Below are 23,747 nucleotides of genomic sequence, written 5' to 3'. Positions count from 1 at the left end.
TGTTTCAGGAGTTGGCCTTGAGACCCCTTGCCCAGATTAGAATCCCTTTCATTGTTTGCAATGAGGTAGAGAGAACTAGGCATGAAAATTGGGTTGACATAAAGCCACAGCTAATATCTTACAGACACAAATTGAAAAAAACCATAAGAGTAAGGAATTGTATCTTGACATCTCCACTGCCATGTTGAATAGTATTTTAAATATAGTTAGATTAAAGATACTTTTGGGTCATACTAGTCTTAGGCTGCATGTATTAAATCAGATAATTTAAAATTACATTATATTCACTGCTGTGAAAAATACTTTGATAGTACACAAGGCATAATGGATTCCATCTTCAAAGGTTCAAAACTCCTACAGTTCTCAGCAGCTTTTCTGACTGCTCTGTCCCCACCACCTTCTGCTCACACTACCCTTCTGCACAGGGAGAAGCTGCTGATCAGGCACAAGAGGGTGGACTAAAATTCTGAGTCCATGTGTTTATTTCTACTATATGAATTCATGGTGCTCTCAGCTTCCCACTATCTTGTGGTTTCTGCATGTTAAACAGCTTCAAACTTCCTCCTTGAAAACCTGCAAGAGAGGGTAATTACTTGCTCTTCTTTGTCATTGATGATAACCAAGCGTGATGCTTTCTCTTCACAGAATAACTTTGCGTCTTCAAAAATTTCTCTTTCCGTTGAAAAGTAGTAGCACTTTTCTGTATAGTTCTTCCAACGGGGGGAACAACCTGTGATGTGAATTTTTTTTGTGTTAAGCCTGTTATTGGTAACTCAAGGGAGCAGTGATAAATGGAGGAACCCATGCCCCTGCACAGCATGCAGTGTGGTGATGGCTTACCATTAGCCTCGGGCACGGGCGTAGGCTGGCTCTGTAGCGCCATTGGCATCCCTGGGCCTGGCGGCCCCGGTGGGCCAGGCGGGCCCTTCGGACCAGGCAGCCCAGGGACCCCAGGGAGCCCAGTTATTCCTCGTGGTCCTGGTAACCCTGGGCTTCCCACCGTTCCTTGCAGGCCTTGAAATCCAGGTGGGCCTTGGGGCCCCGGTGGACCATCCTTGCCTGGTGGCCCTGGTGGCCCTGGGTCTCCATTTGGTCCAGGCAGACCGGTCTTGCCAGGAGAACCTCTCTGACCTTTGGAGCCAGGCGATCCTCTTGAACCTTTCCCTCCTTTTTCTCCTGGTGGCCCGGCTGGCCCAGGTGGGCCCTTCTCACCTGCAGGTCCTGGTGGTCCAGGCTCTCCTTTCTCTCCTTTTTGTCCTTTTAGGCCAGCGGGGCCAAGAGGACCAGGAGGGCCTCTGTCACCTTTAGGTCCCCTTGGACCAGGAGGGCCTGAAACAATGCAAGTGTACAAAGTGGGGATATGCACATAAAACAAAACAAAAAGCCCACGTGGGGTGGGCTTGTTTAATACATCTCAGACCAGCGCCACTGGATATTTAAAAAAACAGAAACTGGGCTAACAGCTGCTTTCATCAGTGCTTGTAATAGTGCAGCTGCTTTCCAGGTCCTGTATGCTGTTGTCCTTTCCTTGACCTCCACAAAATACAAGATACAGAAAATACTCTGATACACCCAGCCATGTGAACTGGACAGTGACACCGCGCCCCGGGTGACCAGGCAAGGTGCCAGTCTCTGCAAAACTCTGTGCACTTGTCTATACTGGTTTATGCACTAATGCTGTGTGTTGTTGGTCCTGTTCCCTCACTCTGCCATGCTCCCTTCTCCTTCTAGTCTCATCACTCTGCTCTTAGTGCGAGGACTCTTCCTCCTGATCCTCGTTGTTTGTCTGTCAATAACAGGGTGTCAAAAAGAGACAAAATGATGGATAGTGAGCAAAAGGCCAACTATGGGAAAGACTGGAAGTTGCAAATTGGCCAGCTCTAACAAGACAGGGGACGATAACTCACAACAGGAAATGGCAATACTGTGACAGCAATAAACAACAAAACAGTTTGGGATTCTGTTCATGGATGAGCAAACCCCTTGTCACTACCTTCCCACCCCCGGCACTAATGTACATAATTCAAACTCCTCCAGAGATAGATCACCAAGCTGGAATCATTTAGGCCTGGTTGAAATGAGAATGGTTAAGGTTACTGACATGTAATTTTGGCTCTAATGCAGCCTTAGTTTATTTGGAGCAATGGATTTATATTTGTGATTAGAGGTTTAGGCTGATTCACATCTGATTGGAAATATGAGTGTTGTTTTCATTTGGGATAATATTTGGCTGGGAGAAACCTTTTAAACCTGATGCTATTTATTTCTGGAGAAAATAAAGTATCCCAGAATTAAAAACTAAGCAAAGTAGGATGTTTTCTGGCAGACTAACAACTGGCTTAAAGTGAAATAGTAACTTGTTTTTCAGTAAGGGTGGACCTTTCTGGGAATAGTCCAACATATAATTTTTTTTAGCCATTTCCTCCTTACTGAGGATTGGTTTCTTGATGTTCCACACCTTCACACACTTATTTTAGAAACTAAATCAAAAGCAGATCCAGTCAGTCAGTCAGTCAGACAGAATAAAATTCTGCAAAGTCAGAACCTTCTTTCATAACATCCCCATTTTAGCTAGAAAAATTAGTACGGAAAATTCAAGCTACATGTTCATTTCCAAAGTTTAGGATTAGATAATGGAAAACCTCAGGACTCTGTACCAGCACACACTAACTTCCACAGAACTAAAGAAGTAATGCAAGCAGGAATTCAGCACACACACCATCATTAGGGAAGCTGCATACCTTGTAGGATAGTGAAGTTCTTGATGAGCTGGCCATGTCTGGAATCCACCAGCTTCATTTCTTCCATGATTACTGACAAATTAGCGACTTCAACATCTAATCTTGACCTCATCAAATCCTGTTGCACCTTGAGAGATGCAGAGTCTATGCGAATATTGGCTAGTGTGCTGTTCATAAAAATCAGCTCATCCGAGTGTTTACTTAAGGTGTCCGTACAAGTTGTCCTGACCTCATTGAGATTGCTCGTCAGTGTCCGTAGGTGATGAGCAGTGTAGCTGATGTTGTTGATGATATTGACTATATCAGTCTCAAAGACCTGGAACCTTTCTTCTAGATTGGTGAATTTGGCAGCAGTTCTGTTTTCATCTCCTTTATGCTGTTCCTGGAGATCCTTTAGACTTTGTTCATTGGCTTGGGCAATTGTGGTGATGTTCTCCATTTGCCCGCTGAAGGAGCTGAGCTGACTGTTCATGTCTTCAAGTGTATCATTGTTGGCTTTTGCCATTGCTGAGTTGTTGGCAGCCAAGGCCTGTAAATTGTGCACTTTCTCCTTAAGCCAGTCAGTGTCCTTCCGAGCCTGAAGGACAACCTGCTGCAGATTTTGAAAGTCATTCTTGATTCTTAGAATAGCTGAGCTTGTATCTTCCATTGACTTCTGTAAGACACTGATAAGATTTCTTTGCTGTATTTGAGTCAGGTTTAAGTTGTTAAGGCTCATGATGACCACACTGTGAGAATGCTCTTGGCTTTGCAGGGTTGCTTGTATATTACTTGTGTCTTGTTGGAGATTGTTGATATAGCCAGTATATGCCTGAAGTGTCTTATTGACACTGATGATCGTGAAAGTGTTACTATCTAAGGCACTTTTCATTTGGTTCTGCCTATCATCTAATACATTTCCAGACTCTTGCAGCTTCTCCAGTGTGTCTTTGTTTCTGCTAGTTTTCTCTGCAATGTCATGAAGTTGCTGACGAAGAGCCAGAATGTCAGATCTGAAGCTGGACAGTTCAGTGTTAGTATTCAAGGCTTTTTGTCCAGCTTGATCATCTGTTGTACAGGAAAAAAGAAAAAAAAAAAAAAAGGAAAGGCTTTAGGTTTTTTCTTTAACACAGTATGAAACAACACAGTGTATTTTAAGAACAGTCAGGTTGTCAAACTATTCAGTAGGATTTTTATGCTATCTTTTCCAGAAAAGAGAAACGACTAAACAAAGTTCTGCCGCTAGACAGAGAAAACAAGCAAAGAGGAATTGATGGAGACCTTGTGTCTTGCTGAGGAGAACAAAATGGTGATTCTGTCATCACAAATGGGAAAAACTATGGTTGGAAACTGATGAGTATATGCAGTGTTCTGAATGAAAACTGAATTGGAAACAGAATTCAAAACATTAAACAGGTACCAGCAAGTGTAGGTTTTGAAGTTACAACTGGATTTTGCTGAAAGACCAGAAGTTTATTTTATCTGTTCATGTTTTCTTCTTTCTTTTCATTGCAAGTGGAATACCTTCATTGTGATTTAGTACATAGAATTCTAATTTTTAAAATCTTGGGTTTAGTTTTCACTAAGTTCTCATACTTATTTTAAAGCAATCTGGATTAGAGACAAAACTTTGCCAGCAGGCTACTTCAGATATGTCAGGATAAGATATATTTCTGGTTTTCTCTCTAATACATTACTATTGCTTTTAATGACATTTATTTTGCCATTATTGTTGCCTCATGTTCTGAGTTTGAGGAAGGCAAAACCTTTAATCTTTGAGGAACATCTCTGCCTGTGCTTACATTGCCCTATGGAATACTTCTGGAAGCTTGTCCAAGTATGATGAAGCATTTGAGACTGCACAGCCTATCATCCAGGACATAGAAACCAAGGAAATATAGCAGTCAACACTTGCTCTCAGGGAAGACTCCCTTGCTTGACCTCAATCACTTCACTATCCTGCTCACAGTCCATATATTTTTGTCTTCATCTACGTGTAGCTATATTTATGAATTAGATAGTCTCAAGTCCATTATTTCAGATGATGCCAAGAGAAAGCAGTATGGTTTTCATAAATTGCAGTGAATACAGCCGTGTATGGTGCTTTTGTCTGGTGTGATTGAATGTCATGATGCAAACGTCAAAGGATGGCTTGTGAGACTTCAGCCTGAAGTGTTTATGGAGTCTTTTGTGGATGGATATCTTCCTGAGCACAGTTCCTCTCCCTGCCATTTCTCTCACTCCCAGATCTTCTCAGCTCTGACTCCATGTTTACCTCTTGGCTATAGCTCAAATTATACAGTGTTCCTCACACAGCTCTGACAACTGCCAGGTCCTCATACAGCTAATCCCTGAAGGCCTGTCTTCCATTCACCACACGCTTTTATCCTTCTGGCCCTACAGCACTTCTCTTACTTTTATGTCTCCTACTCAAACTGCTCCAGAACTTTCCTAACTTCCTCCATGGCAAGGCCACCTAAATGGGAATGGATGATCCTGAGCATCTCACTGAGCATCCATCCAGCAGTGTGCAAAAATATGTGGCCATGAAAGAAGCAAAGGTGCTCCAAGTCATGAAAATTTAATCAGCATAATATAATAACCCAAATAGAATCCAGAAGGTTGCACAAGCAACATTTACAGAAGTGTAACATTTACTTCTGTAGGTGTGTCAGTAAAAGAACATCTCACTGAATTACCCCATGTTTTTGAACTAAATGTAGTGTACAAATACTTTAGAAGCCAGCTCCTTTTTGAGAGAAAAAAGTTGTAAAAATTTACAATCAAGCTGCAAGCAAAGAAGTTTTCCTAGAAATACATGTCTCAATATATGATTTACAAAACTAGACCAAATTTATCTCAAGAATCACATGCATGTATATGTATATTAATACTTCTACAATAAAAACTGTATGTATATGAAGAAAAGTAAAAATGTACACTTAGAGAGTAGAATCTTTATCCATGATTTTTTTTTGCATCTTCCTGAAAATTGAGAACTTTGATAGTGCTTGGGATACCCAAACACATAACAATCTTACCTCCTGTATTCCCTGAGATGATCAAGAAATAATTTATGGAAGTAATACACTTGCCTCAGACATAAGAATTTTGAATAGCTGATTATTGTGTACCTTGCAAAATGAATCTTAATTGCTAAGCAGCTTCAAGATGACTGGGTGACAGGTGCTCATTTTATGTAGAAGCTTTTGTGCTGTAGAACAACTTCTGTTATGTTTTAGATCTCTACCTCAGAGAAGATTCTCTCCTGAGGACAACATTTAAGTGTTTATTTAAATATAAATGCTTTCAGAGTGACTTCAGTGGGAACTGTAAATTTTGAAGTATTCTTAAAATGCTTTTCTAAGTAGAGCTGATCTGAACTATTTCTAAGTACTTTCCCAAGTACTTGAGAAACTGGAATGGAAGTGCTGTATCTTGTCATAGGCAGAGATTTTTCAGACAAATTTCCTGTCTCAATCTGCCAGGAGAACACCCCAGGTCCATAATACAAAGGGGCTTTGCTTGTGGGTAGATTACCTAATTTCTTCAGATCACTCTCCACTTCTGTGAGCTTTTCTGTGTATCTTCTGTGGGATGTTTCCAGGCCACCTGTCACATTGTCCATTTTTTCTACAACTAGGGGAGAGAGAACAGTGTGTTATGAAAAGAAGAAAAGGCAAATTATGAAAAAAGACTAGTAAACAATAAAGCAAACAAAACCCCATACCATTATCACCAAACAGTAAAAAAAGAAAACATCTTAAAATTGCCTTGCTTGCCATTACACACTGCTGTTGCTCTGTGAAATCTTGGAAGGATGAGCTCCTATTTGCTGGTGGACCCAGAATTCTTCTACTTCTTCAGTCTGCCAGCACTCCCTAATGATTTTTTTTTGCCCATGAGAAATCTCTCTCCTGAATGAGGAAATCCCTCTCTGTGGGTTTTCCTCACAAACAAAGTAATTTTCTTTTAACAGTATTTCCATGCTTCCAGCACAGTGCTGTGTAGCAAAGGAAAATTGATTGCTAAAGGCTCAGATGTATGAATGAAACTTCCTTTAATTTTGCTACGAGCCATTTCTCCTTAAAAAGAATTCTTTTTTTTCCTTCTGCCTTTTCATCAGTAAAAGGCACCACCTGGATAGTAAACTTAGGACTGAGATAGGAATTACTAAATGTTTTGGGGGGTTTAAACATATTGATAATGGTACAGATCACTCAAAGCAGTCTTGAAATGATTCTGCCTCATTAAGATTGAAAGGATGGTCATTCAGGAAGTGCAGATTTATGACTGATGTGCCCTTTATTTTGTAATGCCAGAGTACTTTTATTGTCACTGAGATATTCAATTATTTGATGAAATTAATATGGCAATGGAAAAAGCAGAGCAACAAATAAACAGCCCGGGGTGGCTTCCAGTGGCAAAAATGTGAAATTCTTGCAAGGCTGGAGGTAGCCAACAGATTTCACAGTAGACTTTGTCTAACAGCCTTTTGCATTCAAGCCACAACTAGGAGTAGAAATTGCTTCTCATCATGAGATTATTTAGTCCTTTTGCTACACTGGGAGCAGAATGGGTCTGTAATAACCCTGGGAGAGGCTACACAAGTTATTGTGCCAGCTCCTTTTTTTCAAACATGAGAAATAAAGTGTTTCGCATTTTTTGAGGTTCTGCAAACGTGTGGGATAGAGGTACCTCTAACTCTCTCTATCTGTGAAATGATCTGCAGCTAGGAAAGAGTCTCATAAAAATGTTGCTATGTAAAGGTTTGGGTTTTCCCAAGAAGCGAAATTTAGGAATCTTTTGCTGCTCATGAGCAACCACACGAATCCCAGACCTTTAAAGTGTAGTCCATCAGATGCTCCTTCTTTATTAGCATTTACATTTGTTTTTCTGATTCTGGGTACCACAGTTACACTGGAGGCTTTTACTGCTTCCCCAAAACCAACATAAGAAAAACAGACCAAGACTATCTGATGGAACATCACTGAGGAGTTACAACAGAGAAAAAGTCTCAGGGTCTTCAGAGAGACCATACAGCCTTTGGTGAATTACCTGCCTGCTCCTTTCTAGGCTGCTAAAAAGCCAGTAAAAGAAAGACTCTGCTGCTTGTGCAGAGTGTGGCTTTCTGTATTTGAGATGATGACAGATTGCTTGCTAAACACCAGACCCAGACTACAATAAAGGCTTTGCTTTTTCAGAGAGACAGTTGCTCAATATCTTCAGCTTTAGAAAGCATTTTTCTCCCCATTTATAGCACTAATTTTTCACTGGTTCTTCTGCCCAATTAAGTTGTCAAAATGCTATATGCCATTTTTCCTAAATGAAACCAGAGTTGATTCTCTGTTTGTCCTGCCCTGCTGTCTTCCAGGCTGGAGCCCAGATCAACAAAGGTCCTTCAGCTACTTCTGACACTGATGCATGTATATGCCTATGCATCACATACAGAGGGAGTGAGGAATTGGCTCTTCCTTCTGGCTCCTTGTTCAGTCTGTGGTGTTCTCCTTTGTCTACAGAGAGTCACTGCCAGGGCATGGCTCACTCTGGGCACTTAGAGGGACCTTATGAAATCATCTGTATTTAAAAAGCAGGCCTAATTCAAGTGTTTCTGCTGAACCTGTGCCTTGACTAGCAATGTCACATCGCCTATGGTTCTTGTTAATTCAGTTTTAGTGTAATACTCAACTGTTTCCCCAGTTATACAACACACTTGGAGTTGGAAAATGAAGATATATTATCTGTAATTAAAAGAAAAATGTAATTTCTTCCTTTTGTTGTCCAAATGAATGCTAGTTTTGATGTAGAAAAATGTAATTTCTTCTTTTTGCTGTTCAAATGAATGCTAGATCTGAAGTTTGTAAAACTAAACTATCATATAACACGTATGTTTTCATGGCTGAATGAAATCTAACACTGGAAGCTTGAGTTAAAATTTAACCCTGAAGAGTCCAAAGCAAATGTAAACAAAACAGTAGCAATCCTATCAATAAGTAGTTGTCTGGCAGTTAAATGAGACTGAACAGAAGTAATTATACAACAGCATATGCTATTTTCATTGTTCAAAGTGAAAAAACCCGAAGCCACTGAACTCCAACAGCAGAAACAAACCTGCTGGTCTCTGCAAATCTGACTGCAGGGCTGGCTCAAGGGCTAAGCTGCCATCCCATAGATAAACCAATGCATGTATTTGCTTTATATTGGGGTGGGGTCAAATAAATCATGGGTTTGGGGAACTTGATCCCCTGCCCAAACTCCTTCCCAAAGCAAGTTGTAGCTTATTTGCTTTTCTTGCTATTGCCCTGCAAGCGGAAAGGATGAATTTGGGAGAGTAGTGAGTAGCGAGAGGCCAGTGTTGTGTTTTTTGTTCTTGGTGTCAAAAGGGGTCATGTGGACTAAAGGTCCTGTTACTGGGAATGTCTTTCCTTCCCTGGTAGTAACTCCCACTATCATCTCTGGATGGAGCCTTCAGTGATATGTGTGTGTGGAACACTCTTAGAAGTGGAAGTCAGCCTCTAGTGAGTGTCCCAGACTTGAACAGCCACTTTCCACCTTCTCCAGAAAAAGGCAAACAGGAAGAACAGCCGTAATATCCCACACAAAAGGCCACTCTGCTGCTCCCAACAATCTGCCCGCTCTTAAAAAGGCAAAGCTGTGTATGTCTTAACTTGCTTTTGGTTAACTTCACCTTAATTCACAGCTTGGTTTCTCTGCATTGTCATCTCAATTCCTGACAAGATCACAGTGGAAAATGTGGCAAAGATCCTCTAAAGGAAGCCAAAATTTCAAGTAGTTGCTGACCAGAACAGTGAGGAGTGTCTGCATCTAAGCCACCATGACAAAATGTGCCATTTCACCAGGATGTGTTGGCCCCAGGTAATGGCAGGCAAACTATGTCTGGGAGACAGATAAAAGAAGCAGATGAAAGTCATGGTGGGCGTTACTCAAGAAACTTAAAAACAAGGACTGACTAGAGAATAAAAACTACCAGAAATTCAGCCTGCAAGCATTCCCTTACCGGAACGAGCCACAGGAAGGTCATTCATCTTCAATAGACTAATCTGACACCAGCTGGTGCCAGAAAAATTATAACTTTGTATTTTTAATTTAATTTAATAAAGTATGTGCAAAAATTGCAGATTGCTTTATTAGTGTTTTAAACAACAATTTGTCTTCTCAAAGCAGAAGAATACTAAACTTGACTAGTTATTCCTTCATGTTTTGTTTCCTTGTTATTCATTCATGTTTTGGTTTCAGGGTTCTCCAACATACTATATAATTTTTACCACTAGTTTGGAGGTTTGTTCTGTGTTGACTTTGCCTCCCATTGAGTTATTTTTTTGCTTGCCATATTTAATCCACTGATTAGTAGTTTTAACATTTTAAATCACAAAGGATATTTAAATGCAATGTAGGAAATGAAAGTTTTAAAAGTAGTTTTGGGCTTTATAAACATAAGTGTGGGAGGCAAATTTAATGGAAACTTAGCTAAGAGACTGAAAGAATCCCTGATGCCAGCAGAATTCCTTCTTCCAGTGTAATGTTGCAGTAAAAAAGAGAAGCCAAATTCTGATACAGAGAGGAGAGTTCAAGAACAATATACTTTTATTCTGAATTTTGTTCTTCCTTTAAGGCCTAATCCCTTCTCAACAATAAAAACTGTTGCAGTAATTAATTTGAATGTGTACTTTCAGCTGGGGTTTTATCTACCTTATGTTTATCTAACTTACGTTTTCTGCAAATTAGCATGTAGGTACACTGAAGACAAAGCTCTGAAACTGCAGGGACAAAGGGCAGAATTAATGTCTGACATATGACCATTTGCTGCATGGTGTTACAGAAGGAATACTTGGATTCAACAAGACTTTTGTCTCTTTTTCTCTTTTCCTTGGCATTCAAATGTTGCAATCACCAAGCTGGTGAGCAGTGGTCACCAAAATGTCTTAGGGTCTGCGAGCAAGATATGCATTATCCACCCTCCTACAATCCCTTTTCCATTTATTTTTTGAAGAGGGAATTCTTTTGTCCTTGTCCTGGATAGCTGTGATTTGGTACTGCTGTGGCAGAAAGACTCATCCCTGATGAGTGACTGCTCATTCAAAGAAGGAAGTTTAGAAATGAGTGAAGCAAAGTTTGGGCCTCAAGCAAAGAGCAAAGCCTGGGGAAAAGATGGTGCTAGCAGCCCCCACAGATAAATAAGCTTGAAAACTAGATTGAAATGAGGAAGACAAAATCTTTCTCCCAAAGTCTGCTGGACAGTTTCCTTATTGATTCTGCCTCCTCCACACATGTAAATCATTTGCCAAAGCAAGATAAAGAACAGTAGTCTCTCCAACTGGATAGGCTGCATCTGATGCTGAGTGAGGGCTCTGAGAAGCCCCAGAAATGATAGTTTTATGTAAAACTCTTGAGGGAAATTCTGCTAAATTCCAGTCGTTTAGTGGCTGGGTTAAGTTGGGAGAGACCCCATTCTCATCTGATGTAAGCAGATTTCTGCAGATTTATATCTGCAAAAGGCCTCCCCTAATCCATTTGACCAAATCATCTTAGATCAATAATAAATTTTTGAATCCTGGAAGGCTTTTTGTCCCTCAAAATCTGACTTCCAGAGACCAGTTACTTCAGGAGATGTATCCACATAGATGTACTGCATTTTTTTTTTTTACATTTAATGTTAATTTGCCACCTTTTGTCTGGTTTATCATGAAACAAGATTACCTAAGTCTCTCTATCTGTTCCTCACATTCTCTCTTTTCCCTGGATAAATCTTCCATCTAAACAAAACAGTTTTAATTTTCTCCCACTCAAAACTGTGCCAAATCCTCTTAAATAATTATTTATCCTTTCTATTTCTACAATTTCCTTTTCTTTCCCTGGCAAAGGACCAGAGGTGATGTCAGCTCTGCTATGAGTGCAGCTGTTGGCAGCACAGGACACACTGCATGCTAATCACATGAACATTTACTCAGCTCCTTGGAGGGGTTTTGAAGCTACTCTCAGAGCCATGCTCAGACAGGTAATTTAGAACTAGCTTGGTTTTCTCTGCAACAAGCTGTGAAGCCCTGTTATAATGCTCACAATGATGTTGTTCACTTTCCTTTCCATGCCAGAAATTCACATCTTATTTATTTAACTTATTAGAGATGTAACTGCACAGTAAGCAGGTGTTTACATCAAAACATTTTTATAAATGCCCAAGTGGCTACAGTTAATTCGTGATGAGGATTTATGGGAATTTTAAGCCATGTTTCCCAGAGTGCCCAACCAATGACTTGCATGAATGAAATTCTCTCCATTACTGGGTTGCTCAACTACCAGAATCTTTGAAATTACTGTTAAAAGCATCTAAGTGTCTTTGTTCATCACAATTATTGTGAATAGTCAATACACTGGTACCTCCTGGTTTAATTTTTCTTCTTCTAGATATTTCAAATTAATATTGATACTACATTTTGTTCCTGTGATAAATATTATATTAGTAAGATATTCCTGGCTGTTGCACATGTTACACAGCTTTGTGTCTTCCAGTACTCCTTCTTGGTGGAGGAATGATCATTTTGTTTCAACTTCCCTTTCAAATGTCTAATCTGGTTTCAAAAATTCATAGTTATTTGAAAGTCAAATTCTAATGTTGCAGTTTGTTGTTATGTACATACAAAAAGCCAACACTGCCCAAGTACTGATATTTAGGCTAAAATGTGAGAAATTGCCTGGCTAGCTAATAAGTGACAACGTGTTTGGACACTTGTCTGAAAGTGAAGTGTTGGTCTCAATGCATACATACCTTTGTATCCCAGAATGGCTACTGTGATTGTTAACAGGGCACACAAAATGTATAATAAGATGATGGAGAACTTCAGTGCCCAGTTATTTTTACACTTGGTACATTGGCTCCCCTCCTGAATACCTGCAACAGAAAATTTAAAGAAATTTAAAACAATGGCAAAGAACACATTGCTGGGTTTGTCTCCTCATCTCCTTTCCTCTGTTTTCTAAAGAGCAAATTATTTATCTCAGCAGGTGATGTTTACATATGGGGTACCTATTTGCCTGTGCTGCCAGGATAAAAATTCACAGTGGTTAGAACATCTGCTCTGTGAAACAATCACTTTGGGATTTTAGCATGTGTAAGAAAAGTAGGTTCTGCTTCACTGGACAACCTCTGGCTTTCCTGTGAAGGTGGCTATTTTCTGATTGTGCTAACAAGATTCTGGTGAGTTTTGGAAATAAAACCTTTATTAGCATCTCCTTTGTCAGGCATCACACTGCAGCAGCTCTTTCTTAGCATTTGGTATCCCTATGGGGGCAATAGGACACAACAAATGTTCTGGCAGAAAAAAACACAGGAAAAAAAGAGCATTGTGAAAGACTGGTAGGAGTAGTTCTGCTTTGTGACAATCACCACAGACAGTTACCATGCAAACACTTTCTTTCCACAATGAGACTTCTTGCATATTTTTGGAGGGTTTTGGAGAACACTATTTCCACAGAAAGAAGAGATGCTTTACTGATACAGTGATCTGTTCATCCACAGAAAAAGTGCTGGTGAATTTCTCTTTGTGGACAAGTTAAGAAAAATGGCCTCAAACTGATGAAAGAAAACAGAGCTATACTAGTCTATATTTAAACTTTTTTCCAGAACAGCTTGGTATCTTTGAGTCTATTATGGAAGCAATTTTCCTATTTTCCTCTTTTGTGCTCCTTGGGAATAGCTCAAGAGTGTTGGGAGCATGGGTTATTAATCAGAAGCACAAATGTGTAAAAACCTGAAAACTGGAGCGATGTGCTGGAAGAAACAGACGGGATTTATCCATCTTTCCAAGGTGCACTAAGCAGGCCAGGATTAACCTAACGTTCTGTGTCTGTCAGAAAATGCATTTCTTTGATATTCACTCTATTTGTGTACTATTAGGGGAGTCCCACAGGAAAGCTTTAAGCTCTAATAAATTCTATGTACCAGATTACTTAACTAATCAAAACTTGCTCTGCAGCTTTTTATGAATAACTTATATTTCCCCCGAGGCCTAACACACAGATGATTTTACTTTTCCAAACTCATAACCTTCTACAGAGTGTTTCTTTTATTTTTCTTTTCTTTTTTTTTTTTTTTTTTTTTTTTTTTTAAGAGAAAAGCACAGGCCTCTTCCCCTGGGTTCAAGCAGGATGGGTGACCAACATAATGAGTTAAGTCAACTGCATTTCTCTCTCCAATGACATTTTCCAATGGCTTCCTTTAAAGCTAAGGTACTTGAAGAAGGAAGGATTACCATATTGGAGCAACTGAGGAAGAGGATTTACACAAATTTATTTGACAAGGCATTTTCTTCAATCTTCTCTGCACTTATATACTCGCTGTGGTTAAGGTGGAAATGCATCTTTTTCAGGTCTTTTCCAGATTACATCATCACATGTTTTTTCTAAACTTTTCAGGTGTGACATCACATTCTGTTGCCATATGATGAAAGTGATGCCATGATTTGGGTTCCTTGTGGTTTAGGCATAAGACCAGCTGGGAATATCTGGTTCTTTTTTCAGGAACATTATGGGAAAATGAGACAAAGGCTTGTAAGCATAAACTCAAGAACAGAAATTCCAGAGGGTTAAGGCTTCTCTTCTGCGCATGGGGTGAGAAGGGAGGGAGCTGGCACAGAGACAGGCAGCTCCATGGCCCACTTATTGGTGACTTGGATTTGGAAGGGGGGTAACTCCTGCACCACAAAAGAAAAGGTGAAGGGTCCATATTTCGGTAGTCAGGTTTGCTTATGGATCCTGATGCATGGGCTGACTTGCTTGCTTTGGTCTCAAGGAGTTTGCCGGTGAGGAAGCTCTAACTGCTGAAAAAGCAGGAAAGGGAAAGTGCAGTTTTCTAAAGGTTTGCAATAGGTATTTAGAGACTGAAATGATCTCACAGTGGGAACTTGGTGGTGTCTGGAGCACCATATTGCTGGTCTTAGCCAGTACTAATGGGCTCATTGAACCCCTGTGCCCTAAATGCAACACACCTTCTCATGGAAGGATTTAAAATTCCAATCTAGTTGTCTTTAAGAGTCCACATATCCAAAAACAAGTTTGGGGCAAAACTCACATCACATTCACTTTCTAAATACACAGACAAACGGAAAGCTTGATCCTCCTTATTTTAATGTTAATTGAACAGGCCTAGATCCTAATCTGGGAAAAATGATGGACTGCAGAGGTACAAAACACAGAGAAAGGCAGAAGTAAAAACAAAGCCTTTGGCAGCAATTGCCAATGAAAAGTTTCACTTGATAAGTGTCTCATAGTCAGATGACTCATTTTATGACATGACCTGCTTTCTGTCATTGTACTCCGGCTTCCTGGGTAGTGTAATGAGCTGAAACTTCACCGATGTCACTGGGTGTATTGCAGTTCAGCATCAAGCATCATCTATGTTCCAGTGCTTCACAGGGATCCAGTTTCACTTGTCTCAACCCACTCTACCTCTGGTTCAATAAAACAGCACTTCAGCTTTTCAGAACTTTTTTTTTCTGTGTGTTTCAAACTGACACCAGAACAGCACCACAACAAAAGCCAGACCTCTCCATCCTTTTACAGCCCAGCACGGTTGGTATCAATAACACAGGCACATCATACTAAAACAATCATACAGGCTGGAGTGATTCCATTAACTAACTGGCCTGGAACTCTGCACTGCATTCCTTACTGGGGCTTTCTGCCTGTCAGCCTAAAACTACTTCTGATTGCCAATGAACCCCTGCTACCCTCATCTAACATGACCCAGCTCCAGGGCTGGAGTGAAAAGCCAGGGAGCTCTAACAGGCTCTTTTGTTTTCTTTTACCTGGGATACAGTAAAGTCTTTCAGAGCAATTATATTTGCTCTTTATTACAAACATGTAGTGCTTAACTCTGCTGCTAGTTTACTAAACATATAAAACTACCGCAAAAATACCAGATATAGGTACCCCTTGAAGAAGAGATTTGGAAGACTCATTCTGATGTCTTTCTGAGCAATTAAATACATCAGGCTACATGCAAAAGCCGTGAATGCAACCCTCTCTGTGTAGGGATGAACTCCAGTATAATCAGACCTCCCCAAATTCCCAAGCACACACCCTGACTTCAGCTTGCCCTGTTATTTATCCCCACTACCTCACTTAAGAATCATGCCCAAATAAGATTGTTTTGATATAGGAGATGCATTTAGTTCATGTTGTGAAGACACATTTTTATTCAAAGGTGGTTCTCAAAAGATGTAATAGCCAAAATATTAAGCAACAACAAATGTGAGTCAATTAAAAATGCTTACTGTGATTACACAAAACCCAGCAGGCTGGCATAACATCATGCAGGTTTACCACAAAAGCTGTGAGTTGAGCCTTGAAGGATCCCATGCTTGGGCTTTTATTTGGCAGAAGTTCCCCTGTTTTATCCACTAGACTGCTTGCTGTTATGACTGACAGATAAAAATGCAGAATTCTTCCAGGAGACGTATCACATTCCATCTAGAAAGCTGCAGACTAAAATGGAAAGGGAAAGGCCCTACACACACATCCCATTGACAGAACAAATGTAAACCTGCAAAAGGGCCTTCTCAGCTCAAGTGAGCTCTTCTCCATCTGTTAGTGATGCTCCTAGTGCATCACACTCTTCTCTGTGTCCTGCACACGTGTTTTCAATGCTGCTCTGCTCCCAGACATTTGTCACTGCCTTCCAAACCCAGGGAGCTGGGGTCACTTCCGCATGACGTGCATTTCTCACTGCTGATTTGATCAATGTTTAATAAATATCAGATGAGACAAAATGTTCCTCGTTTCACTGGACATATGCTTTTTTCCATTCCTTTCTCTGACTTATTTTAATAAGAGCTCTGGTTTTTCTGCCTCACTGTTGGGAAGACATCTGGCCAAACAGACAGCAACCTAGTACAAAGAGATCCTGCTGGCTCACATGCTTTGGGGACCCCCTTCTCTGCAAACCAAAATGCTCACAAAAAAATATGCAAGTGAGACATCCCCCTGTTACCAGGCTTTGTAGTATTTGTTTTTATAGCATTGCATTCCAGTGACTGAAGACTTTGTTCTCACACAGGGGGTATACATCTGCAGATTCCTTTTGGGCTCCAAGAAGAGGTTTTGCTGAAGGAGGACCTGGGTTTTTTGGGTTTTATTTGTTTGGGGGATTTTTGTTGTTGTTGTTCTTGTTGTTGCTGTTTTGTTCCATGGTTTCAATGGGACACTAGATAGCTTTGCTCTTTGTAACCACCTTACAAAACACCTGACTCCTCAACTGTATTACACTTCAGGAGCACATCTTTGAACACTGGAATGAGACATGCACAAACTTTTAAAAAAATTTTCTGAATAATTCTCTTACAAGTATTTGCCTCTCTGTTCTTTTCTTGGCTCTGGCTGCAGGATCATAGGTGGCCTCATAATATTTCTGCTAGCAAATCAATTTTGACAAAGATGCAAGGTTTTCTTCATAACCTCGACAAGAAATGAGAATAATAATGATAAGATAAAGAAATGCAGTGCAGGAAATGAAAATACATTAGTTTGGAGGGGGCTTCCCCAGTGTGATTCACTGAAAAGAGATAACAAAAGGAAGACTGCAAGCCTACTTTGCAGCCTTCAAATGATTGTTTTCTCAAAGTTAATGTTTTCAAAACAGCAGTGGATCTAATACCTATATTTAAGGGGACCTGAGCAAACTATATACATCTAATTCAGGACTCCTGCCCTAGAAGGTGGCACTGCTCATGGCAGGGAGGCTGAAACTACATGATTTTGGGTTACCTTCCAGCATGAACCATTCTGTGCTTCAGTGTGTAACTAGGAGTCAAATACTGAGATGTAATTAACGTTGCAGAGTTGCAACATGCTCCCAGTGGTGTCTATCTCATAGCAAAAAGTAGGTGATCCCACGAGGAATCCATCTCTAGGTTTACATACCTAAATGTTTTGAAAAACCTGGTTTAAAGTGCTTAAATTCAGGCACCCAAGTGTAAAATGGTAGGTGTTTACTAATATGCATGACTAGCAATTATGAAAGGAGATTTGTCTCACAGGACAGAGAGGATTTTAAGTTCAGGCATATAAGTGTTTTCATATTTACATACACATAAACACAATTATGTTCAAATATATGGAAAAGTGAGTGTATTATTTTTACAGAGAAGCTTTGGTAATGATAAAACCCCAGCATATTATATCAGCACACTAAGAAAAAGCAGGCAACAGCATCTTTGACAATAATAACTTTGTATAGGTTTGAGACTACGGGATCCAGCCAGCCACAAAATTCACAGTGAGATTTTTGTCTTCTCTTTTGTACTGTGTCACAGGTTATTAACCTATCCCTCACAAAAACAATTCCCGTGATCCTTCAGGAATGGTTTTGTTGGAGTGAACAAAACTGATGGTTTGATAGTTCCATATGCTGGCCTACTTCAGAAAGCAATTGTTCTTTATAATGGCAAAAATTGAAACTGCTTCATGCCTTTTAAAATTATTGCTTTGAGATAAAACTAATTTCTTCAGTTTAGAGTCTATTCTCACACTGTAAAAGCTGTAATTTGAGCTACATGTAAATAGATGCCCTACATATTTCCTAGCTAATGTGTAAAGATCCACACCTCCTCCTGTTCCACAGTTTTGGCAAGCCCTGTCTCCACAATGGCAGTGGTCCTGCTCACCCAAATAGTGCAGCGCTGGCTTGTGGGCAGGTGGATTGCAACAGCCTGCTTAACTTAATCATCAGATTTTTACAATGCCATTGGAAAAAATATCTAGCACAAACATGCTGTCATTTGTTCCGGAATTTGCTAGTTTTGCTTCTGGTTTTATAATCAAATAGGGATAAATGCAAGCATGCTTGCTTTGAAAAAGTTTCTGGTTATTTATTAGGAAGCAATTAAAGCAGCTAAACTTGAAATCCAAGCAGTGGGTATGTCCCCACCTAACTCGTGCCAGTTTTCCTATGCCAGCTGGAAAATTATGAAGCATGGCAGCAAGACACAGGCTGGAACAGCCACTCTATATTCCAAGTAAACACTGCAAGACACCGAGCTTCTTTCTTCCAAAATGAATAAATAAATGGACCCAACCCAAACCACTCCATCTCCACAGGTTTCTACAGCATTCAGCATAATCTGATTGCCCTGCTACACAGCTGGCAGCTGTGCCAATAACCTCTGGAGAGAAGAAAGCACACCTCAAAAGCCCGGTCTGAGAATTTGTGCCCTGTGAGGCTGTACAACCCCTGCCACAGACAGTGGTACCAGTTCCTATGATTATATCCTGAACTTCACATTCGAGATTTCCTATTCACCTGGTGTCCCTTTCTTTCCAAGTACAAGGTTGGGGCAATCCCTGGTATCACTATAGGTTGGGGCATGATCAGATCAAGAGCAGCACTGCCAAGAAGGACTTGGGGATGCTGGTGTACAAAAGCTGGACATAGGTTGGCAATGTGCTCTTGCAGCCCAGAAAGCCAAACACATCCTGGGCTGTGTCAAAAGCAGTGTGGCCAGCAGAGGAAGGAGGCAATCTGCCCCTCTATTCTGCTCTGGTGAGACCCCACCTGTGTACAGTTCTGGGGTCCCCAGCACAGAAAAGACATGGACCTGCTGGGGTGGGTCCAGGGGAGGAACATGAAAATCAGAAGTGCTGGAGCATCTCTTCTATGAAGACAGGATGACTGAGTTGGGACTGTTCAACGTGGAGAAGAGAAGGCTTCAAAGGAACTTTATTGTGGCCTTTCAGTACTTAAAGGGGGCTGCTAAGAAAGATGAGGACAAACTTTTTAGCAGGCTTCTTGTCCTAACAAGAGGAAATGGCTTTAAACCAAAAGAAGGTAGATTCAGATTAAATAAAATGAAGATTTTTACAATGAGTGTGGTGAAACAGGAACAGGTTGCTCAGAGAGGTGATAGATACTCTATCCCTGGTAACATTCAAGGTCAGGGTGAGCAGGGCTCTGAGCAAACTGATCTTGATGAACATGTCCTTGATCACGGCAGAGCATTTGGACTAGATTACTAACTTTTAGGGTCCCTTGCAACCCAAACTGTTCTATGATTCTTGTAGCTATGTAATTATGTGGGACTTTCAGGTTGCATTCTAGGAGAACAGATTCCCAGACTCCTAAAAAATAGAAGTGGGGAGGAGTTGTTCATTAATGCTTAACAGAATCAAAGACTCCACCAGGACTTTCATAATTCCACCTCTTCAGAGGAACTCTCAACACTGAGGGGGCAATGCTGGGTCTGGGGCTGGCAGGGCTCACCCTGTCCCTGCACCCCCTGAAGTGGAAGGGGTGCATTTTTCCCAAAAGCCCAGGGTATTTCAGTAAACATGAGGGATTTCCTTCTCTGGGACACTTTGGGAAAACCCAGCCCTTAATGATCAGCACACTGCAGCCCAAAGCTCTGCACAAAGGGGCCATCAAGCAAATTCTCCTCCACACAGCAGACTGAGCCTGTTGGAGGCAGTGGCCACTTCCCATAAATCAGAATCCCACATCTGACATAACAAAGAGTCTCAGAGGGCCAACACTATTATCTCTGGAAAGCTTTCAGCCTAAGAAATACTTTATTCTATGTAATGTACACAAACCCTTTCATTAAAGGAGGGGAGAACCCTCATTTTCAGCCTGACCATCATCTCTCACTTATTTATATAACCCAGGCAGCATTTTCTCTCTGGCTTTGTTCTTCTTTGCAGCAGTCCAGAGAATCACAATGAATTGTCAGAAATCCTAATTATACACTTCAACAACCACCACCATTTAATTATATAGTATTACCAAACAATGTCCTACTGTGATTAAACACTAAATATTTTAATTGAAAGGATACAAAAAGCCCAACCACAACACAGGGTAAGCAAAGACTGCTGCGTATCCGAACTGTATGTTAGGCAAATATTACAAACAGAGCTGAAGAACCAGTGTGGTAAATTTTATGAAAAATCACGGATTTGCAATAGCTTAAGGTCCAGCCATAACAATGTGGTAAGAATATCACACCAGCAGAGGGTCCAGCATCCCTCAGGCTATTAGATTTAAAGACAAACTCAAACCAGAACAAACCTCAGAAAGTGCTGGTGCTTTTAAATAACTGTCTGGAATAATAGAGATGTGTCTGTCCTCAGTTACGGAAAATCAAGTAACGGATCACTCAGTGCATGTCTCTGGAACTAAACCCAGAAATCTAATTAGGCTGTTCACAAGATGAGAGAAAAACTAGAACAGTTAAAGGAAGATAAAAATTATGTATGAATTAAAGACCTGTTCAATGACAGGCAAGACAGCCATGATACATGACAATAAAGAGCCTCTCTCAAACTCTGTCTCAATACAGGAGAATGTAGACTGACTGGCAAGAAGAAATATAGCCAGACCTATTAGGAGATTAAAGCCAGGTTTTTTGTTTGTGAAGCAGTTTCCTAAGACAACCTGAAGATATTCCATTCAATGATTTAAATAAAACCAGAGGTAACAAAGCATTAGCAAAGTCAAGGACGGGATCCCTCCCTCAGAGTTGTGCCAGATGGTACAGTAACGCCATTTTTGTCAAAGTCCAAGCCTTCCATTCTGAAATAAATATGCTTCCTAATGAAACATAGATCCTAATTAAGATTATATAATTTGATGACTAATGTAACTGATTTTCCACCCTAATTCAATTTACATTCAACTGAAAGATGAAAAGAAGTAACATATAATATACACCCAAAGTGTGTATTTTCCCTAAGATTCTCTAATTTTATAACACAGTATTTAGGTGTTAGTGACCCTAGTAATGGTGCTAAATGGTAGGCAGAAAAGTGGTTAATCCCACGCTTTGTGGCTTTTAATACATTTCTTGAGGAGGGCAACATGATCCCCTCCATGGCTGGCTGTGGTAGGTACCAAAACCACGGCAGTGCCACCTGTGCTGCAGGGCCACTCACCAAGGACATGATGAAGTCATCCAGGGCACAGATGCAAAGATGATGCTCTTCACAGAAAGCTTTCACCTGTTCTTTTACCAGTTCTGCAACTTCTAAATTTAAGGGCAATGCTAAAAACATTGGATCGCTGTTATAAAGAACAAGAAACAATGGGAACTCCAGCCATGCACAACAAAGCAACATTTCTGTATCCACTGATGTTGCCACAAAAGCTATTCCATTTAACTACAGAAATTAAATTTTTTATGTGCCTACACAAGTTAAGTGGAAGTATTTGGCAGCCATCTGTTCCATGTAAGTTTCTGTGCACACACACACCCGTGACATGGCTGAGGCAGGTCATTCATTTAAGAGCATTGTAAAATACCATGTGTTATAGCAAAGTGTGTTTTAAACTCTTGCAGCTCATACGAATCTAAACCAATTTTCACTCAGTAGTCAGAAGAACAACCAGCATGCCCTCCTCATCAGGATGTTTTCTCTCATCTACTACCTGGTGGAACTGAACAAAACCATATTTGAGTTTCAACCATATTTGACAGCATAAAACTCATATTTACATTTTTCTGTTAGGGAAAAATGCAGATATACTTTTGATGAGGTTTTCAGCGGGGAAAAAATTGTTGCCTGAGACTGAACAAGTATACCCAGAAAATCTAACCTGCAGATGTATCTGTAACTACAGGTTTTGTTATGTTCCATCTGAAATGTTGCAATAAATGCTGACATTAACAGGATTGAAAAAAATTAACCAAGATTTGATGCCTCAAATTAATATATATACCTTTATACACTCTTTTCTGGATTTAGTGGTAATGGTCCTGTTGCCTTCATTAAGAACAATTCTAATATAAAAATCACCTCTTTTCCAAATGAAAAGTTTCTCTGAGGACATTATTTGGAATTTATAAGATTCATGTGCATGAAAAAAGAAGAGGTAAAAGTTTTTCTGTCCATGCTGGGTACTTAGCAGTTTCATAGAACTGTTACTTGGAAGGTGACCCCAAAAATGAAGAGGGCCACAAGAAAGAATGCAGTAGGACCCCCCCCCAAAAAAAAAAAAGTGAGTTCAGAAAACAGTAGGTATAAAGAAGCCTGCTCTACTCTTTTAATTATGCAAATTGCCACTTCTGATTAGCCTTTTCCCTGTGATATCCAGAATCCTTGGCTGAGGTACCAATACTGAATTGAGAAGAAAGGATCCCCATAGGCACTGCACTGAACATAGCTCATGGTCACAAATCTACTGGCTGTAAATTCATTCCTAATCTCCTGAGGCTACATGCTCAACTACAGGAGAGAAATTATGTCGAGGCATAAGCACTGTTCCTCTAGAAGTGTGCTGCCTTACTCCCCTCAGCTGAATTGAGACTCTGCATTAAATCACCTCCAAAGGAGAGGAGCTGTCAGGGCCTGGATTTATTTTCCACCTCACTGCCCTTCTAAAACCACTTTCTAAAGGTAGGGCTTTTTCTACAGAAATATTGCAGGCTTGATGGCAGACACAATAAATCTTGTTTCCACCCTCCAATATAACCAACCTCCCCCTCTGCCTCCTTTTCCAGAATCTTATATTTTCAAAGTGGAAGTTTTCCCCTGTGAAGCTGGATCTCTAAGTTAAGGAATGATTATTTCTCAATGCAGCTCCCATCTTTCAGTTTTCTCTCTCTGTTCTTCCCTTTTCCCCCTCTCCTGTCTCCTTGTGTCCTGTAGCATCTCCGATATCTGAGGTCTCCCTAACCCTGGTTCATTCACACCTCACTAGCATCCAATTTCCTGGATAAAAAGCAGACTTAGAATGAATTCCTCAGGCAACCAGAACAGTTTTTTAAAACGCCTGTGCCAATGTGTAATGACTGTGCAATGAAAGGAACAAACAGCCCTGATAAATGGATTTTTTCCACCTAATATCATCACAATTTCTGGGATTTTTCCCTGGTTAATATTCACTCTTATCTAGAGAGGAAATTTTTATTCTCTAAACTACTACAAGAAATTTTCTGTACAGAGGTGGGGGCGTGGTTGAACAGAATTTGTGTTTTCCCTCCTAATAAAACACTAAGCAAATCTGCACTTTCTTGACAAATGCTG

The 23,747-nt window shown here is 40.3% G+C and overlaps 1 protein-coding gene across 1 annotated transcript in view; it reads right to left on the bottom strand.

The window, feature by feature from the left end:
* Positions 1 to 23,747, bottom strand: part of COLEC12 (collectin subfamily member 12) — a 91,677-nt gene that overhangs the window by 3,393 nt on the left and 64,537 nt on the right. Inside the window, exons 3-7 of the mRNA XM_058027465.1 lie at positions 12,505 to 12,627; positions 6,261 to 6,359; positions 2,742 to 3,788; positions 841 to 1,329; positions 594 to 730 (exon numbers count right to left, since the gene is read on the bottom strand). Coding sequence (XP_057883448.1) covers positions 594 to 730; positions 841 to 1,329; positions 2,742 to 3,788; positions 6,261 to 6,359; positions 12,505 to 12,627 — 1,895 coding nt within the window. The remainder of the gene's footprint in view (positions 1 to 593; positions 731 to 840; positions 1,330 to 2,741; positions 3,789 to 6,260; positions 6,360 to 12,504; positions 12,628 to 23,747) is intronic.

This window comes from Melospiza georgiana, chromosome 1, assembly GCF_028018845.1.
Source record: "Melospiza georgiana isolate bMelGeo1 chromosome 1, bMelGeo1.pri, whole genome shotgun sequence".
NCBI classification, from domain to species: domain Eukaryota; kingdom Metazoa; phylum Chordata; class Aves; order Passeriformes; family Passerellidae; genus Melospiza; species Melospiza georgiana.
The sequence above is the reverse complement of the archived record's forward strand: the minus strand, read 5'-3'. Positions and strand labels throughout refer to the sequence as shown.